Genomic DNA, 19,936 nt, shown 5'->3' with positions numbered 1-19,936 from the left:
TGCAGGAGTCCTGGATCCCAGCCTGACACCCCCACCTTCCCCCTCTGCACCTCTGCCCCTGTGCAGGGCAATTTCAGCCTCTTCTCCCCAGCCCTGTGCCTGGGAATTCCCTAGGGCATCTTTAGGCATCACTTGGCATGGCTGAGCCGGTGCTCGGAAGCAGCTGAAGTGCTGGGCGGCCACCAGAGCTGGTGACTGTTGTGTCACGGAGCAGCAACGTGCAGCCTGACATGTAACTGTGGGCCAGTGGATGCTAATGGGCGGGGGAGGGAAGTGGAGCTGTCTTCAAATAAGTAGTTTTCTGAGTTATTTTTCCGCGATCCCTCAGCAAGTGCCTCGCTCGCCTCGCTCTGGTTACGGACTCTACTTCTCCCACGGACACTGGCCCCAGGAGCTGAGGTTCACATTCTGTCTGAGCAAGATGAGGAGAAACCAAAAGTAAAACCTAAAAGGGCCCCAGACAAACACAGGGACCTGGTTACTGTGCAACACACACAGCAGTGGCAGGGGTGGGGCATTGGTAACTAGCATCAGCCTTAAAAACCCCAATTCCAGGCTCCCATCCATTGTCGTGTCAAAGAAGGTGACACCAATTTTAGGCCCGGCTGTGTATGGGAATCCCTCCCCCCCCCAGGGGCAAGAGGCGGTGACAAGTTCACATGTTTGTGTCCACTTCGTGAGTCGGGGTAGCAATTGGTGACGTGTTTTCTGCACTGAAGTTGCACAATTGTTTGACGGCTGTCTGGGGTCCTTCTTACACTGGGCAGGAAATCGCCCCTCCTGTGTCAAACTAGTGCTGTACTTCACACTTCATCCTGCGGTTCTGTGGGTGTTCACAGTTTCAGAGCAAACACTTAAAAATAACCTTAGGATGTGGGGTGTGGCCATTATCAATGGAGACACAAATAAACACACATCTTGTGCACCCGTACAACTCTGTCTGCACACCCCGTCCACACAGCACACAGGGACAGTCAGCACCAGGGTCACATGATCCCTGACATGACAGCTCCATGTTCTGACAGCAGTGACCTGGGCTTGCCCTTGCCACATGGCTCACAAGGGCTGTTGGGGTGTGAAGGGTTAAGGATATCGGTGCCCACAGGAGGGGGCAGAGACGTAGGGAGATGCAGACAGTTTCTCCTTCCTTATCTGGCTGCCTTCCGGGTGGGCTTTGTCACCACCTCGCTGTACAGCACATGCGCCTCTGCAGCAGGCTGGGCTCTGTTCTTCCACTGGCTTGTGTGAGCGTCCGAAGCTGAGAACTTGAAGTGCGCATAGGTGATCTCTGAGCCCTGGTGTGGGAGGACAGAGAAACAGTGAGGGGGAGGGGTGCCTGGGGATTGAGTGCTTGAATGATGCACTGGGAAGGATCTCCGTGAAATCAGGGGTTACAAGGACATTGGACGATAGAATGAAAATGATGTTTAAAAACTGGAGAATTGCCCTGAAATCAGTGAGGTGGAATTCAGGGAGGTGCAAAGAACAACATGTAGGAAAGAATAAATTAAAGGTGGCTGTAAAAATTGGAGCACTGCAGAAAAAGAGCTGAAACGGCCTTTGATTGAAGAGAAAGTTGCTGGTGAGAAAAAGTCTCACGTTGCTGTGGGCTGTCTGAATGAGAGTGCTGTGTGTGTGTGTGAGGCAGCTGAGAGAATTCTCCCTCACAATTTGACACTGGTGAGGACTCAAGGGGAGCCCCTGCCCAGGTCTGGGCATCGTACTTCAAGAAAGATGGGAACACACTGCAAAGAGCCCAGAGGAAAGCAACGAAACTGACCAGATGTTGATACAATAGGACCCATGTGCCAGGTGCACAGATGGGGCCTGTTCCGTCAGAGGATGAGAAAGCTGAGAACAGAACAACCCTTCTGAGACAATGTTACAAACAGGACGGTGACCGGCTGTTCTCAGTGTCCACTATAGTTGTAACTAATCCTACCTCAGCACAGCAGGTAACACTCAGTCGACTTGCTGTCTCGGCCCTGCCCTACGTTTCTGTGAGTCAGTGGAAGTTTAGAGTGATGGGGAAGGGACGACCACATCTCAGCCTTTTCTCCTGCCTGAACAGACTCTGGGGCTGCTTCCCTTTGGGGCTCTTCTCTGCCTGCCCTCCCCTCCTCCCAGACAGGGAGCTGTATCTCAGGACTGGGCACAAGACTCTGGTCGAGCAGTTTTAAGTCAGCTGGACTGTGCTGGGAGGTTGAATCTCTAAATCCAGTCCCGTTACCTGTCCTGCTGGCTCCACTCCTGCACCCGGGGCTTTGGGTCTCTTCCTGTGACGACCGGGATTCCTGTTTCTGGCGTGTTCTCTGGGCTCAGATCCGTCGGTGCTTTTCAAAGACTTTGGAACTAAAACAGAATCAGAGGAGAACGGAGCTGAAGTGGGGAGCAGCAAGAGGGAATGACTCCACCAGTGTGTGACCCTGAGAAAGCAGAACCCAAATTCAGCTTTGTGGCTGTTTATTTCAGTATGTGTGTGAGTCTGCGGCTTCCACCAGAGCACTGGGTGAAAACACATAAAACTGTTTCTGTATGTGTGTGTATTTCTGCAGTCCAGAGTCATGAAGATTCCTGAAAGTTTTACATTATTTTACTCCTCCCTTTACATTATCACCAACCACAGCCAATGATCTTAATGCTCATCTCTCACGGCAGTGCTATTGCATAGCCATGACCCGGCCTGGTGGCCACAACTCCAACAACTCACTCAAACAACCCGAGAAGGAATTGGGCCGGGAGACCAGAGTTCTTGCTTGGTATAAGGTGAAGCTCAGATTCTCTGCTGTGTCCCCACTTCCCATGTGAGCTTGGACCTCTGGGGAATTAGCCACCTCAGTCCTGTTAATGTTGTGGCTCTCACACCTCACTCTCGTCCCATGAAATGGATCCAGTTCTTTGTGGGGATACACAGATGCTGTGGCAATGCCTGGCCCTTCCCACTTCAACATAGAATCAGGACGTGAGAAATGATTTTCTGTCTTTCAAGCAGTATCTGTGGGATGGATTTGGGGAGCGAATGGGAAGTGAAAGAAAGTGCCAGAAATTCTCTCGGGTCACAGAGGTTGCAGGTTTTCCCGTCTTTCCTGACTGACTAGTGTCGTGTGAGGGTCATTTATCTTTAATCAAACAGCCACAGAGCTGCTTATTGGGCATCATGAGCTATAGAAACCAAACAGGGAACAATTCATGTTTGAAAAGCTACTAAGAGCTTTAGAATGGCATCTTCTTCTTCTGCTTTGGTGTGTCACTTAGAACGAAATATACCCTGAGCCAGGCATGTTTGCGTTGGTCTCCATACCCACCTCGTGGTACCGTAGTTTGTGGATGTTGGTGGTTCAAAACTATTTACACTGATCGTGACAAAATAGTTACAGCATTGGCTAGACACCATCGAGGGAGCAGCTGGGAGGTCACAGCACCCAGCTCCCTTTCACCCACCTCTTTTCTTCCTACGACAGTAGCAGATCAGAGCAACAAGGGCTCCAGCTGGGAACAAGACCCCTCCTGTTTTCAGCAGAATATCCTGGGTTTGGTCTGAGTCTGTTTATGCAGGAGACAAGGAAATGGGGGAGAGGACAAATGAGAACAGCTGGACCACCATGGAACAAGTCTGGGACTCACACAAGTTTCTGACAACCCTCCACTTTTGTCTATGGCACAATCTGGCTGTACCACTCTGCTCCTCATACCGAAAAGGGGAAGGAAGGTCCAGTGGTTATGGGGCTGGCCTTGAACATTGGTTAGGTGCGTTAAATTCCTGGTTGTACCACACATCTCCTAAGGCAATTTCTCTTTCCTTGCCTCCGTTTCTCATTGCTTCAATAGGCATCAGGGGAGGTGATTAAATCCATGAAAAATATTGTGAGATGCTCAGACACTTGGGTCATCAAAGTATCACAGCGAGAAAGGGCAGGTTGTGCAGAGGAGATGTAGATTTTAATCTCTAGTTTATTTTCTATCTCTATGTGGCATTTGTCACGTCCTCTGACCTCTCATTCCCAGTTGAGCTACCAAGCACGTGGTAGCTGCACAGGGGGCAGAATGAAGGATTTAGGGGCATCTCACCTGTCCCAGTGACATTCACGGTGACGTTCACAGCCTGGCTCCGGAGGGACGGGACCCACCTCCCACTCACGTTGTCCTCGTACCCGCAGGTGAATTCCCCGCTCTCATTGGGACTGGCCCGTGGGATGCTGAGCACAGAGCCCTTCACAGAGCGGGAGCCGGGCTCCATGGTGCTGATCTTAGACCCTGCGTCCCTGGGGACAAACTCAACTCCGTCCTTGTAGAAATGAAACCTCCTCTCGCCGGTGTCCCCTGGGGCCGTGCAGGTGAGGAGCAGGGGGAGCCCTTCACTCACCGCTCCAGACGGGGGATCCGCACTCAGCACTGGCTGGGGAGGGGGATCTGTGGGGAGCAGCAAAGGGGAGGGGTCAGCAGGGGCAGGGCAGGGGAGAAAGTGAAGATGGTTCCCAAAATTCCGTGAGCTCTGAGATAACCTGGGCTCTGTCTCCAGAGCCTCTTGCTACAGTTGAGGATACTGGGGGGCTCCCCAGAGAAATGAGTGAGATCCAGGATGGGGTGGGGATTACTTCCTTCAGATAAGGGGGACCTTCACCCTCAGAAGTTTGGGACCCGAATGGACCATTCCCCAGGCACAGCCCCTTGCTCCTGGAGCTGCAGGTTTTCCCTCCTGATCCTGACTGTGCCTCTAGAGTTCCTTGTTCTCCAGCTCTGCATCTTCCTCCAGCCACTCCTGGCATCCCACTAAATTGACTAGAGGGGAGGCTTTTCATCAGTTGCAGCTGGTCCTTGAATGGATTCAATGTTTCTCTGGGCTAGGAGCCTCTGAACCCCAAAGTAGCATCAACAACTCCCCACAAACCTACTAGGAACCAGGGAGTGATATTACTGGGGGATTCAGATTGATCTGAGTCTCCCTGTGTGGATCTGAGTGGCCAGTCTGGTGGGCATGTGCCTAGACTACAGGGTTTTGTGGACAAAACTATACCTGTGTCTACACTGCCGCTGAGTTCTATCGACATAACGTCGACAGAACTCAACAGTCATGTCAACTCTGCAAACCTCATTCTCTGAGGAATAACGCCTTTTGCAAACAGAGTTCTGTCGACAGAAGGCTTTATTGCATCTACACTGCCCTTTGTGCCTGCACTGTCATGTCGACAATGCGGCTTGCTTTGTCGGCAGAACTGGATGTAGTCTAGACCTTCTTTGTTGACAGGAGCTTTGTCGACAGTATCTGTCAACAAAGCTTCTGTCAACAAAAGCCTGTAGTCTGGACGTACCCTATCTGTCCACAAAGCCTATGTCGAAAAAGGCGTGCAACCTAGACATAGCCTGGGTCTCATCCCGCACGTCATGAGAAGATGCCCTGCCATGGGGCCAGCAAACAGCAGGAGAAAGGGGGACTCACCTGTCACTGTGATGTTGATGGGGCTGCTTGTCTCCGAGAGGAGCTCTCGCCCAGACACTGTCTTCCAGAATTCACAGCTGTACACTCCACTGTGTGACCCAGACAGACCCGACAGCTGCAGGGAGTCAGTGTAGCTGTCCCGAGGGAAGGGTAATTCCATGGAGTGGATTTTCTGGCTGTCCCTGAAGAACCGGATCCCAGACACGCTGGACACCCCAGCAGCTGAGCACGTGAGGGTCACATTTTCCCCAGCAATGTAGACAGGTCGCTGCGGGGACACAGTGAGGTTGGGGGCTGGAAAAGACAAGGGGATCAGTGGGGGGAGATGGTTCCTATCCGGTGACAGATACAAAGGAAGAGCCAGTGAAGGGCAGAGGAAGGACACAGACCCCAGCCAGCCCCAGCTCTGTTCTCAGGAGCCATGTCCCCACCAGGACATGCAAACACTGAGCTGCGGAGATCTCCCTGCCAGGAACCCAGGGGCCCTGCCTCCCTTGCTTGGTACGTGAGGGGGCAGATCCTGCCTGGGACAGCTCAGCCTGCAGGGGGTGGGGTTGGGATTGTGCAGCTTACGCTGGGGGTGTCAGGGAGCTGCCCCGAGCAGACACAGGGCAGGACACTAAGAGCAGAGGCAGCCATATGCTGCAGAGCCCTGGGTGCCCCAGGGGAGCTCCCACACTCCAGCTGGGTCCTAGCCCAGTGACTGCAGGGAACCTCCAGCCCTTTGACCCCTGCTGGCATCTCGCCCATTCACCCACTGGGGTATTGGTGCCAGCAGTGGGGTGGGGAACAGGACAGTGACCAATCCCTCTCCTGAACTAATCACAACAGACAAGCCAGGCAGCTGCAGGGCTCAAGATTCATAGAGGGTCTCCCAGACAGTGCCCAGCTCAGAGTCCAGTGCTGTGAGCTCACCTGCAGCAGTGCCCCCAGAACCCCAGTGCTGTGCGTTCCCACACCGCATTGCCCAGTCTCTGAGGATAAGCTGAGACCCTAAGGCCACTGTGGAGTGTTTGAGATACAAAGGAGGGGCCCTGAACAGAGCCAGGGGGCAAAGCTGATGTGTTGGGATGGGCCTGAGATTCCCAGTGACCCACCCACCAAACATCAGGAAAGGGGCTCACCTGTCACTGTGAGGGAGATGGAGTTGCTCCACTGAGATGACTTTGCTCCTTCGGGATCCTGTCTCCAGTACGCACAGGTGTAGGACCCAGCCCGTCCCCTCTCCGCTGGGAATTGCAGCCAGGGCTCTGCAGTGGGGATGAGGAGTACCTGCGGCCCTTTTTGAAAGGAGAATCTGTATCCCCCAGCCTGCTCACCGTGCGGTGGGGAGCACATGAGCCTCACCAGCTCCCCGGGGGGATACGCCTTGTAAGTGGCTCTCCTTGTGAGGGTAGGAGGTGGCAGGAGATCTAGAGCAGAGGCAGAGGGGTCAGCGCAGAGGGAGAGGCCAGGGTGCAATCAAGAGAAAATGAGAAGTGAGAGGAGAAATATAAACACAAACCAGCCGCATCTCACTGCCCAGCACCTGCCCCCACGCTGGGAAATACCCCACGGCAAATAACCCACGGCCTGATTCTCTCTCCTGTCCCATTACTTCTCCGATGATGAAACCCAGAACTTCACTGCCAGCTGGAATTTGTGGAGCTCCTGCTCCCGGGAACTGGATCATGTAGAATCCCTGTCTGGTCTCCTGCAGAACCCTCCATTGTCACGTGTCTGTTCCCCACGTCGGAACTTTTTGGCAAGGATTCAGTCCCCCCCCCCGCTTTCCTTTGTGACACTGAACAGGCTCAGCTCCTGGAGTCTCTCCTAGAACATGGACCTGCCTTCTGCACAGCTGGGCAAATTCCTTCCCCCATCTTCACCTTTGCACCCCACAACTTGCTGCTCTATGCTCAGTGGCCTCCCAGTGTCCCTGCCCTGCCCCCCAACCTGCTGCTCTACCCTCCCGAGAACAGAGGAGCTGGGAAGGGGATTGTGCCAAAGAACAATCAGGACTCAACGGGCCTGTCCCAGCAGAGACAAGGGGTGTCAGGAGCAGAGCTGGGTGGGAAGGTTCCTTCATGTGTCTCAGTATCCACAGGCTGCCCCCTCTCCATCCAGGGGAGGGGGGAGGGCAGGTTGGGAGGGGCCTTCACCCACCAGTGCAGCTCCAGATCCCACACTCTGGGGGAAGCAGGAGGCCGAGAGGGGCAGGGTGGTTTCTGCCAAGGCTTCAACCCCAGACCCCCCAGAGTCGCTGCAGAGAAGTGAGGAGGGTTGGCCGGACATGGGGAAGGGAGGGGGGAGTTTTTCCACTGACCACATCTTCTCTGGGGTCTCTGCAAAACCTGCTGAGTGTCCTGGCTGGTGGTGCTGGGTCTCTGCCCCGACCCTGAGCCCTCTGTGGGGTCGCAGACCTGGGGGAGATAGACCCCCCCACACATGGCCCCACACTGATGGGCCTTGCCTAGGGGCGCTCAGAGCCATGGGGAGGTGGGAGCTCAGTCTCCACAGCGCGTCCAGCCCTCGCTGTCTCTGCTGAAGTTCCCATTCTGATGCTGGAAAGCCCCCATGGTGCTGGGGCAGCTTCTCCCCTACGGCCTGGGCAGGGACCCACCAAAGAGATGCCCCAAGGAGCCATTATCTGGGCCTCCTCTTCTGCCCCATGGACATGGCTCTGGACTGGAGCTGCAGCTGCAGGTTCCATGGGAGACTCCTGTGAATGGGCAGCTGGAACCACCCAAGGGGTGACACGGGGGGCCCTGGGAATCCCCCTTCCCTGCAATTTCAACCACCCCCAATGTGGGAGGTAGGGGAGCCCCACCCCCACTGACTGACTTCTCCCAACCCACCACAGGCATCTCAGCAAGGCCAGGAGACGTCGTTACCTGCAGGGGTCACCGGCCTGGGGAGACTCTGGAGCGAGGCTGGAGAAGAAGAGCAGAGGGGGGGGTGAGAGCTCTGGGGAGGGGCAGGGGGAGCAGGAGAAGGAGAAACGTGGGGAGTGAAGGGGAGTCTCCTGACAGACACGCACCGTGTGGCTGGGGGTGAGGGGGGCACTTACCCAGCAGAGGCAGGAGCAGAGGCAGCACCATGCTGAGCCGGTCGCTCTGACCTGGGAGCTGGGTTCTCAGCTCAGCTACTGGCCCGTCTGGTGCAGGGGGATGGGACCCTCCCCTCTGACACAGGCAGAGGAAGTCACAGCCTCAGGTGTGGTCACCACTCAGCTCGGCGTTGTGACCGAATTCGGTGTTCGCTGCGCAGGGCGTGTGGGGGACGGCTGCCGATTTTGCACTGCTGATACTGGGGGAGGAGCTAACCCAGCAGCCCCTAGTGACTGACAGCTCTGGGGCTGGGTCAGGGATTCAACTGGGTTAAAGGAAACTCAGCTGAGTTACTCTAGCCTCTACCAGGCCCCATCGACTGCAGGAGACACAACACACTGACCCCAGTGGGGGATCGGTGACAACTCTCCAGCCAGGCCCAGATCCAGCTGGGGCCCTGCCGTGTGTTTGAAAATCGCACTGGGAAGTTCTGCCGGGCTGCAGGAACTTTGGCATAGACAGCGAGTGACGGGACTGGGGCAGGTTTCCAGGTCCCAAACCGTGACCCTGTGGGATGGGACTGACCCCGCTCTGGGGAACAGGAGCTGGAGGCCGGGCCATGTACAGCTGGAGATGGAGCTGGGGGTGAGAGGAGCAGGATAGGGGGCCACCTGACGGAGATGGGGGCTGTGACACAGCAGGTGTTTCCCTCCGTGGACACGGCTGCATTTTAGATGAATTTCAGTTGATCACTAAAGTGTTGATGGCGTCCAAAGCCCCGTCCGACCCTGTGGATTTTTCTGAGACCTGAGACTGGTGTTTCTAGCTCAAAGGGGTCACGTTGTGGGGAGAATCCAAGGCACAGAATGAAGGGCCCTTCACAGAACTAGCAATGGACAATGAGGAAGATGAGGATATCGATGAGGAAGAAGTAGCCTCCCACTGCCAGCTCCAAGACCCTGAATAACCCACGAGGTGCAAGAGAGGGTAACTGAGTGTGTTTATGGAACAGTAGAATGTAGAGATGCTCCCTTGTCAGAGAACAGAGGAGGTAAGAGAGGTGCCCTGGATGCTGGGGTGGAGAACCCAGGGTAGCTTTGCCCAGGAGATCACCCCCGATGCTGTCTAGTGTCTTGTGTTAAAACCTCCATTCACTTTCATAACCTCATAGAAGAAAGTGACCTTAAGTTCCATCCCCAGCCCCCATGGCAGGACAAGCACAATTGACATCATCCGGGATCAATGTCTGTTTAACCTGCTCTTAACTATCCCCAGGGATGGAGATTCCAAAACCTCCCTTGGCCATTTATTTACTGGCTGGTTTGTTACTGAATGAACCCCAAGATCATGACAGGGTGTCAGAAGCAGAGAATGAGAAGAAAACTGACAGCTCTGTGGAACTAACTCCAGGGTTTGCCACTGAAATGGAGGATGCAAACTGAGAAGAGCAAAGGCTTCTTGTCCAGGCTGCTCCCTGCTCTGGCACTTCGAATGCAGAAGTTGCGGGCCCACAAGAGACCTAAAATTTCCTGTCACTAAAGCTTCAGTTACTGTCCTGTAAGGTCACAGATCCCCTGAACTTGTGTGGGGTAAGTTCCAATCACCCAAATGCAAAACCCCTTGAGATGACTCACTTGAGAACTTCTTCCTGTGGGGTAACCCCAAGTTCTTTAAATCTTCCTCAGGAGAGATTATGAAATCAAAGTGTAATTTCTTAACAGCCGACCTTCCGTTTCAGGCCCAATCGCACAGAACCCCCTGTCGTCTAGGACACAGGAATCAGATCATAGTCCTTGAAAGGTGTTTTAATAACAAAACAAGAAGACAGACTTGATTGCTACGTGTTACAGAGCAACTCAAAAAAGGCAGATTGAAAGGACAGATTCATTCAGTTGGTATCAGGGGTCACATGGGCTAAGCAGAGAGGAGTTGAACCACACCACAAAATAAAAACAAAATGGTTGCGTCTCACTGAACTTCCCCCGTTCTACATGCACCTGTAGTTCCAAGATTCGTCTTGCCTTAGGCACAGATATTGCAGAAAAATCCTGACTTAGTCCATCTCTTGCCCAGCTCCTGCCCTGAACTCACACAAGAACTAAAGCGGAAGGAACACGGTTTTCTATGCAGATCTCTTACTCTCTCAGCCTTGTCTCTCCTGGCCCCCTGGATATTCCTGTCTCTTGGTTTAACTCTTTACAGACAATTACAATAACTGGATGTCTAGAGTGTCTTGAATACGGCAGTACCGCTCCCATCCATCACACTTGTGCATGGTCTGTGCGAGCACAAAAAAGCTAAAAGTGCAACCTCCATCCAGTCTGACAGTATCAGGGAGTGGAATAGAGAATTGAAAAAACAAATCTGACATGAATGTGAATTGAATTAATTTCTTACAGACAGAGGAGACAAAATGTTGGGGGGCAAAAAGCTTTGGTCATTTATAACAATTTTAAGTGTGATGAAAGTGAAAGCAGGAAGTCAGATACTGACTAAATGTGAAGAAAATGGCAAGTCAGAAAGGAATGAGCCCTTGAGAGACGCCCTCTTCTAAGGCGAGACACCTGATGGCGTCATGGAGCAATAAAGCAGAGAATGAAGAAAACTTGTTGTGAGCAGACAGAGTCTCTGCTCGGAGACAGACCCGTGTGGGGTATTAACGACGTGTGAAAAGAGAAACGGCTCCGAGAAAGAGATTTCAGTTCAGAACATGCTCCCCAGACATGCAGGGCGGCAGACGCTCTGACAGCAGATGCCCAAGAGTTGCATTCGCCAGAAGGGGTTTTCCGTGTGCTACGTACCAGTGAATGCTGCTGGAATAGATCCAATCCAAAAGGGTGCCACTTCCAGTGAAAACTGACACTGCCTATGAACCCAGGTGCAGACAGTTCTGTGGAAGTTGTGGGTCACTGCCTGGGCCCAAACACAGCGATCCCCTTGGGAAATTCTATCAGGGTATGTCTGCACTACAGTGCTATTTCGAATTAACTTAATTAACTGGATAGCTGCCAGCCTGGCCACCAAAGGCCACATGTGAACCCAGGAGCAAGTTTGCATGAAAATCAAGTTAGTCCAGTGAGACCCCGGACTCTGAGCCCTGAGTTTAGAACATAAGAACATAAGAACGGCCGTACTGGGTCAGACCAAAGGTCCATCTAGCCCAGTATCCTGTCTGCCGACAGTGGCCAGCACCAGGTACCCTGGAGGGGATGGACTGAAGACAATGATCAAGCAGTTTGCCTCGTGCCATCCATCTCCAGCCTTCCACAAACCGTTCCTACCCCATGGCTAATAGCACTCCATGGACCCAACCTCCATGAATTTATCTCACTTCTCTTTAAACTCTATTATAGTCCTAGCCTTCACAGCCTCCTGTGGCAAGGAGTTCCACAGGTTGACTATGTGCTGGGTGAAGAAGAACTTTCACTTGTTAGTTTTAAACCTACTGCCCATTAATTTAATTTGGTGTCCTCTAGTCTTTCTATTATGGGAACTAATGAAGAACTTTTCTTTATTCACCCTCTCCACACCACTCATGCTTTTATAGACCTCTATCATATCCCCCCTCAGCCTCCTATTTTCTAAGCTGAAAAGTCCCAGTCTCTTTAGACTATCTTCATATGGGATCTGTTCCAAACCCCTCATCATTTTAGTTGTCCTTTTCTGAACCCTTTCCAAGGTCAAAATATCTCTTTTGAGGTGAGGAGACCACATCTGTACACGGTACTGAAGATACGGCATACCATAGGCTGATACTTCCCCTCCTCCTTCTTCCCCTGGCTTCCCCCTTCCAGCTCCCTCGTCCCAGGTTTCCACCTCCCTCTCCCACCCTCTCTCTTCCCCTCTCCCACCTCCTTTTCTCAGTCTCCCCAGAGGTTAATTCCCCATCCCCCAGTTTTGTTAAATAAAGAGAGTTTCTATTTTTGAACACACGTGTCCTTTATTTTGTACATCAGGAAGGGGGGCTAGGAAAGGGTAAGTGGAAGGAGGTGAGGGAGGAATGGGGCATGAGCCCCCAATGGGGAGGACTGGGGAGGCTCTGTGGGCTCCTTGGGGTGGAAGCTCTCCTGCAGGGCCTCCTGGATCCTGACAGCCCCCCGATTGACTCCCCCCCCCCCAGATGGCAGCCTGCGGCAAGTGCAGCCGGGCTGATGGCTAAGTGCTGTGATGTGCCGAGTGTGGGCACTCAGGGCACTCCAAGCCAGGACTGCTTTGCTGTCCCTCATCGAGGTAGACAAACAAGCGGGGAACCCTGAGAACTGTCTGTCCGGGGTGGGGGTCGGGTCCCTTTAAGCACAGCCCTCGGCTAGCCTGAGGCAGCAGCTCCACGCTCTAAGTCCTAACCTGATGCCCTGCCGGCACTGCTTCCGGCCATCCTTAACCCCGGTTCAGGGTCCACTCAATGTGGACATGCTAGTTCGAATTAGCAAAATGCTAATTCGAATTAGTTTTTAGGTCTACATGCACTAATTCAAATGAGCTTAGTTTGAATTAGTGCTGTAGCGTAGACATACCCTACAGGAGCAGGCCTTGTGTTCCAAGTTACAGACTCACACGGCGACCCCCTGAGAGGTTTTCACAAGCCATTAACTTGATCATCTGGCCATTAGGGTTGCCAGAGGAGAAGAATTGCTGGCTCCCATTTGCCCATTTCAAACCAGAGACAATCCCAAACCGCACAGCTCCAACCTGCCACATGGGAATGATTCACGCACCAACGTGAGAGGCACAGACCCAGCCGGGTGTGACACTAAACTGGATCGGTTACAGGGGGTATGTTGCCCAAAGCGTCTGAGAGTGATGCATATTTAGATCAATATGAGCATTGCGGGGGAGGGGGACCCTTGCATCCTGCCCCATTGGTGTTCTAACCCCGGGCAGCCTGGTTCCCCTCAGTTCCGATACAGATGATAAAACAGAAGTACAGAGGGCAGCCGGCTCTCCACCTGTGGCACTGCCTCCTATAGTGCACAGTGATGTCATTGGCCAGTGCCGGGGTCGAGTCCTGTGATACCGCACGAGGCAGAGGGTGCCCATGGCGTTGTGTCTGTGTGTAGGGGGTGAAGACAGGGGTGCACAAGTTCACACTGAGCAAGCAAACTCTGTGCACGAGGGTTCTACCCCGATGAATATGCAGCCGTGCCCCACTCTAGACACAGCTGCATTTTGGTTGATTCCGAAACTGGTGACAGTGCTAACGCCCTTGCAGATCCTGTGGATGTTTCTCAGCTCTCACTCCAGCGCTTCCCAACAGCATCTCCCCCTCCAGGCTGGAATTGAAAGGGAGCAAGTGCAGCCTGAAGGGGTCTCCTTGTGGGGACAATTCCCGGCACAGAAGGAAGGGCCCCTGCACAGAACAAAACAGGAACTGGGATCTAGGAGGAGCAGCAGGAGACGAGGAAGATGAGGCCGTTGATGAGGCAGAAGGAGCCACCCACGGCCAGCTCCCGGAGCCAGAGGAAGCTGCGAGCTGTGGAGAGAGAATCCGGAGGGGAACCAGCCGGTGAACACCACTGCTGATGGGACGTGCATGGTGTCTGTGTTTCTAGCACTCATGATAAGCCGCCCTCCCAATCTCAGCAGCCCCAATCTGGGACATGAAACCCACCCACAGCCCTTCTCAGAGTGGGGGACACTGACCCTCATTCACCCCTCATTAGTGTCCGTTCCACTATTCGCTGCCTGCCCTGTACCCTGCCCTGTTCAGGCTCAGCCATAGGGCCTGGGTGCTGGTTGCTCCACTGGAAAATGTGCTGGGTGAGAAGGGGAATTTATCTAGGTAGAGGCCAGCAAGCCATGGGCTGCCTCACCTGGGACTGGGACATTCCTGGTGATGCAGGGACCTGCCCTTCCAAAATAATTCCGGTGAACCCCCCCCTCCCCCACTGCATTGTAAATGGCACATTCCATCTGTACCAGCCTGCCCCAGAGGGGGAAGGAAAATCCAGTTGTTACGGGATTGACAAGGGAGGTTCAATTCCCTGCGGTGGCACAAGCCCCTGTGAAACGGGCTTCCTCCTTTCTGCTTCCGCAAATGGGAATGGGGGAGGGCTCAGTCCATTTAGGGCATAGGGAGGTGCTGAGGGACTTGGGCCATTGAAGTGTTAAGGACAGAGAAAGCAGGGGGAGGGGAATTTCACCTCCAATATCTTTTCTATCTCCATGTTACCCCAACCAGCCTCCCTCTCCCAGCAGAGCTCCTGGGGATGGGTCTCCTCCCATAAGAATAACAAGCTCAGCTCAATGAAGGAATTAGGGGTACCTCACCTGTCCTGGTGGCATTCACGGTGACGTTCACAGCCTGGCTCCTGAGGGACAGGACCCACCTCCCACTCACGCTGTCCTCGTACCCGCAGGTGAATTCCCCGCTGTCACTGGGACTGGCCTGTGGGATGCTGAGCACAGAGCCCTTCACAGAGCGGGAGCCGGGCTCCATGGTGCTGATCTCAGACCCTGCGTCCCTGGGGACAAACTCAACTCCGTCCTTGTAGAAATGAAACCTCCTCTCGCCGGTGTCCCCTGGGGCCGTGCAGGTGAGGAGCAGGGGGAGCCCTTCACTCACCGCTCCAGACGGGGGATCCACACTCAACACTGGCTGGGGAGGGGGATCTGTGGGGAGCAGCAAAGGGGAGGGGTCAGCAGGGACAGGGCAGGGGAGAAAGTGAAGATGGTGCCCACAGTTCAGTGCACTCAGAGCTGACTTGGATTCTCTCTCCAGAGCTCTTGGTTCACATCAGGATGCTGGGGGGCTCCCCACAGACATGAGCGAGGGCCGGGCTAGGGATGGGAATTGCCCCTTCACACACAATGGGGGCTGCTGGGATGGAGGAATTTTGACAAAGATCCTAATTTCACACGGTGGCTCCTGCACTTCAGGGCAGCAGGACACTGAGCTTCATCTCCCTGTCTGGGGAAACAGCAACTCCCTGTCCGATTGGCTCCCCTCAGGAGGTGAAGGGACCATTCCCCAGGCAGGGCTCTCCCTGCCCCTCGCATCTGGACCTGCAGGTTTCCCTCCTACACCTGACAGTGTCTCTACAGTTCCTGTTCTGAACCAGGGAATGTTCCTTCCACTGCACCTGGTGCGACACTAAACTGACTAAAGGGAAGGCTGTTAATCAGTTCCAGGTGGACCCCAAACTTTCCAGGAAGCAGGGGTGATATTCCAGGGGGTTCAAATTGACCTGGTTGGCCCTGTGTGGAGTTGAGTGTCTCATCCTTTGCTTCATGAGAAGATACCCTGCCCTGGGGCCAGCAGGAGAAAAGGGGACTCACCTGTCACTGTGATGTTGATGGGGCTGCTTGTCTCTGAGAGGAGCTCTCGCCCAGACAGTGTCTTCCAGAATTCACAGCTGTACACTCCGGCCTGTGATCCAGACAGACCCGACAGCTGCAGGGGATGGTTGTAACTGTCCCGAGGGGACGGGAGTTCTTTGGAGTGGATTTCCCGGCCATTCCTGAAGAACCGGAACCCAGAAACGGCAGGCGCCCCGGCAGCTGAGCACGTCAGGGTCACGGCTTCCCCAGCAATGTAGACAGGCTGCAATGGGGACACGGTGAACTGGGGGGCTGGAAAAGAGAAGGGGGTTGGGGGAGGGGACAGTTACTATAGAATCATAGAACACTAGGACTGGAAGGGACCTCGAGAGGTCATCGAGTCCAGGCCCCTGCCCTCATTGCAGGACCTAGTACTGACTAGACCATCCCTGACAGACATTTATCTAACCTAATCTTAAATGTCTCCAGAGATGGAGATTCCACAACCTCCCTGGGCAATTCATTCCAGTGTTTGACCAGCCTGACAGTTAGGAACTTTTTCCTAATGTCCAACCTAAACCTCCCTAAGCCCATTGCTTGTTCACCTGTCCTCAGATGCAAAGATGAACAAGTTTTCTCCCTTCTCTTGATGACACCCTTTTAGATACCTGAAAACTGCTATCATGTCCCCCTCAATCTTCTCTTTTCTAAACTAAACAAACCCACTTCGTTCAGCCTTTGTTCACAGGTCATATTCTCTAGACCTTTCATCATTCTTGTTGCTCTTCTCTGGACCCTCTCCAATTTCTCCACATCTTTCTTGAAATGTGGTTCCCGGAACTGGACACAATATTCCAACTGAGGCCTAACCAGCGCTGAGTAGAGCGGAAGAATGACTCCTCGTGTCCTGCCCGCCACACACCTGTTAATGCCTCCCAGAATCATGCTTTCTTTTTTTGCAACAGCATCACACTGCTGACTCATATTTAGCTTGTGGTCCGCTCTAACCTCTACATCCCTATATGGATCCCTACTCTGTGAGACCCAGCCAACCCCAGGTCCGTGCTTAGGAATCACATCCCTGCCAGACCATGCAAACCCTGAGCAGCAGAGATCTCCCTGCCAGAAACCCTGTGGGACCGGCTTCCCCTGCTGGGTACCTGAGGAGGCACCTCAGTCTGTAGGGATTGAGGGGTGGGGGGGTTGTGCGGCTGAGCCTGGGGGTGTCAGGGAGCTGCACCCAGCAGGCACAGACCAGGAACCCCGGCACTGAGGGAAGGAGGAGGCCACATGCCGCAGAGCCCTGGGTGCCCCAAGGGAGATTCCCACACTCCAGCTGGGTCCTGGCCCAGAGACTCCAGGGAAGTTCCAGCCCTTTGATTCCGGCTGAGATCTCGCCCATTCTCCCAGTGGGGTTCTGGTGCCATCAGTGGGGTGGGTAACAGGCCAGTTACCAATCCCTCTCCTGATGCTAATCACAACAGACCAATCAAACAGCTGCAGGACTCAAGGTTCATTGAGGGTCTCCCTGACAGTGCCCAGCTCAGAGTCCAGTGCTGTGAGCTTCCCTGCAGCAGTGCCCACCTGGTGCCCCAGTACTGTGAGCTGCCACACAGCAGTGTCCAATCTCTGAGGATGAGTTGGCAGCCAAGCCCACCAGAGAGTGTTTGAGATACAAGGAGGGGCCCTGAGCACAGCCAGTGGGCAAAGCTAACGTGTCGGGTTCGGTCTGAGATTCCCAGTCACCCACCCCCGAAACAGCAGGAAACGGGCTAACCTGTCACTGTGATGGAGACGGGACTGCTGCTCCTAAATGACGTTGTTCCTTTGGATCCCCATCTCCAGTACGCACAGGTGTAGAACCCAGCCCGTCCCCTCTCCGCTGGGAACTCGAGCTGGGGCTCTAGACTTTCCCTGAGCAGAGTGCTGGAGCCCTGCTGCTGTTTTCGGAAGAAGAATCTGTATCCCCCAGATTGCTCACCACGAGGAGGGGAGCACACGAGCGTAACCGGCTCTCCGGGAGGATACACCAAAGAGCCGCCTCTCACCAAGAGGGTAGGATCCAGTCGGGGATCTGGAACAGAGGCAGGGGGGTCAGTGGAGAGGGGGAGGCCAGGATGCACTGAAGAAAAAATGAGAAGTGAGAAGAAATCAGCCCTGGAGAAATAGAAACACAAACCAGCCACATCTCTCTGCCTGGCACCTACGCCCACGCTGGGAAATGCCCCACAGCAAGGCTGCGTCTGGACTGCAGGCCTCTTGCAAAAGGAGCTTTTTCGGAAGAAACCTTCTTACACAAGAGAACGTCCACACTGCAAAAACTCAGTGAAAAAGTGATCAGCTATTTCAAAAAGAGCATCCGGACTACAGAGCTCGAAAGTCAGCTCTGATTGCTATGGGCAGAAGGGCCAAAAGGCCACCTGTGCCTTTTCCTCTTTCCTTCCCCGTCCACACACATCTCTTGTTGAACGAGGTCTTCCATAAAAAGGCGTTCTTCCTTGTAGAATGAGGAATACCTATAACAGAAAACCCCCTCTTCCTTCCATTTTTTGCGCAAAAATGAGCTTGCGGTGTGGACGCTCCATGAGTATTTTCTTGGAAAAATGGCTGTTTTTCTCGAAAAACCCTGGAGTGTAGACAAAGCTCAAATGAACCACGGCCTGATTCTCTCTCTCTCTCTCTCTCTCAATCTCGTGTCCCATTATCTCTCTCTTGTATCCCATGATCTCTCCCCCTATCAAGAAAACCCAAAGTTCATTCCCAGCTGGAATTTGTGCAGCTCCCACTCCCTGGAACCAGGTCGTGTTGAATCGTTTTCTGGTCACCCGCAAAACCTCCCATTGTCACGTGTCTGCGCCCCATGTTGGAACTTCTGGGCAAGGATTCAGTCCCCATCCCCTCCCTCCCTTTCTTTTGTGACACTGAACAGGCTCAGCTCCTGGAGTCTCTCCTAGAACATGGACCTGCCTTCTGCACAGCTGGGCAAATTCCTCCTCCCCCGTCTCTGCATCTTCACGCCTGCACTCCACAGCCTGTGACCCCCAGTGCCCCTGCTCTGTCCCCCAATCTGCTGCTCCCCCCTCCAGAGAACAGAGGAGCTGGGAAGGGGATTGTGCCGAGGAGCAAGCAGGTCACAATCAGCCTGTCCCAGCAGAGACAAGGGGTGTCAGGAGCGCAGCTGGATGGGAAGGTTCCTTCATGTGTCTCAGTATCCCCAGGCTGCCCCCTCTCCATCCAGGGGAGGGGTGAGGGCAGGTTGGGAGGGTCCTTCACCCGCCAGTGCAGCTCCAGATCCCACACTCTGGGGGAAGCAGGAGGCCAAAAGGCGCAGAGTGGTTTCTGCCAATGCTTCAACCCCAGGCCCCCAGCAGTAGCTACAAGGCATTGAATAGAAGTGAGGGGGGTTGGCTGGACATGGGGAAGAGAGGGGGGAGATTTTCCACTTAACACCTGTGCTCTGGGATCTCTGAAAAACCTGCTTTTAGTGTCCTGGCTGGTGGTGCTGGGTCTGAGCCCCTGTGGGAGGCCAGAGCTGGGGCAGAGGAACACCCCTCCCCTTCACACAGCCCCACGCCGATGGGTCCTGCCCAGGGGCTCAGTGTCATGGTGAGGTGGGAGCTCAGTCTCCCTGGCTCATCCAGCCCTCGCTCTCTCTGCTGGGATTGTCAGTGTGAGGCTGGGTCATGCCCATGGGGCTGGGGGCAGCTTCTCCCCTATGGCCTGGGCAGGGACCCACTGGGGAGATGCCCCAAGTAGCCATCAACTGAGATGTTGTTACCTGCGGGGGTCACCGGCCTGAGAAGACTCTGGAGCGAGGCTGGAGGAGAAGAGCAGAGAGGGGGTGAGAGCTCTGGGGAGGGGCTGGGGGAGCAGGAGAAGGGGAGACGTGGTCAGAGAGGGGGAGTCTCCCGACAGACACACACCGAGGGGCTGGGGGCGAGGGAGGCACTTACCCAGCAGAGGGAAGAGCAGGGGCAGCGCCATGCTGAGCCGGTCACTCTGGGCTGGGAGCTGGGTTCTCAGCTCAGCTACTGGCCCGTCTGGTGCAGGGGGATGGGACCCTCCCCTCTGACACAGGCAGAGGAAGTCACAGCCTCAGGTGTGGTCACCGCTTAGCTCGGCGGTGTGACCGAATTCGGTGCTCGCTGCGCATGGTGTGTGGGGGACGGCTGCCAATTTTCCACTGCTGATACTAGAGGGAGGAGCTAAACCA

The 19,936-nt window shown here is 54.3% G+C and overlaps 2 protein-coding genes across 2 annotated transcripts; both read right to left on the bottom strand.

Moving 5' to 3' along the window:
- Positions 1-1,148: 1,148 nt before the first annotated feature.
- LOC142821200 (immunoglobulin superfamily member 1-like) lies at positions 1,149-7,100 on the bottom strand. Its single transcript, XM_089774202.1, has 6 exons — positions 6,562-7,100; positions 5,438-5,731; positions 4,069-4,410; positions 3,442-3,543; positions 2,231-2,352; positions 1,149-1,295 (listed from the first exon to the last, which is right to left on the bottom strand). The coding sequence occupies exons 1-6, from the start codon at positions 6,773-6,775 to the stop codon at positions 1,149-1,151; spliced, it is 1,221 nt and encodes a 406-aa protein (XP_089630328.1). The 5' UTR covers positions 6,776-7,100.
- Positions 7,101-13,841: 6,741 nt separating this feature from the next.
- Positions 13,842-19,707, bottom strand: LOC149521060 (Fc receptor-like protein 2). The gene is made up of 4 exons (XM_089774201.1): positions 19,677-19,707; positions 15,742-16,035; positions 14,734-15,075; positions 13,842-13,936 (listed from the first exon to the last, which is right to left on the bottom strand). The coding sequence occupies exons 1-4, from the start codon at positions 19,705-19,707 to the stop codon at positions 13,842-13,844; spliced, it is 762 nt and encodes a 253-aa protein (XP_089630327.1).
- Positions 19,708-19,936: the final 229 nt, after the last annotated feature.

Source organism: Pelodiscus sinensis, chromosome 30 (genome assembly GCF_052426305.1).
Source record: "Pelodiscus sinensis isolate ZL-2025 chromosome 30, ASM5242630v1, whole genome shotgun sequence".
Lineage (NCBI taxonomy): Eukaryota > Metazoa > Chordata > Testudines > Trionychidae > Pelodiscus > Pelodiscus sinensis.
The sequence above is the reverse complement of the archived record's forward strand: the minus strand, read 5'-3'. Positions and strand labels throughout refer to the sequence as shown.

What these genes read in the sequence shown, in the direction of transcription:
- LOC149521060 (XM_089774201.1), bottom strand. Translation starts at nt 19,707, where the DNA reads ATGGCGCTGCCCCTGCTCTTCCCTCTGCTGG. An exon ending in CATCAACATCACAGTGACAG is followed by an intron (nt 15,076 to 15,741) that starts GTGAGTCCCCTT and finishes TGCTCCCCACAG; the next exon opens with ATCCCCCTCCCCAGCCAGTG. An exon ending in CGTGAATGCCACCAGGACAG is followed by an intron (nt 13,937 to 14,733) that starts GTGAGGTACCCC and finishes CTCTCTCCACAG; the next exon opens with CTCGCAGCTTCCTCTGGCTC.
- LOC142821200 (XM_089774202.1), bottom strand. Translation starts at nt 6,775, where the DNA reads ATGTGCTCCCCACCGCACGGTGAGCAGGCTGGGGGATACAGATTCTCC. An exon ending in CATCTCCCTCACAGTGACAG is followed by an intron (nt 5,732 to 6,561) that starts GTGAGCCCCTTT and finishes TGTCTTTTCCAG; the next exon opens with CCCCCAACCTCACTGTGTCC. An exon ending in CATCAACATCACAGTGACAG is followed by an intron (nt 4,411 to 5,437) that starts GTGAGTCCCCCT and finishes TGCTCCCCACAG; the next exon opens with ATCCCCCTCCCCAGCCAGTG.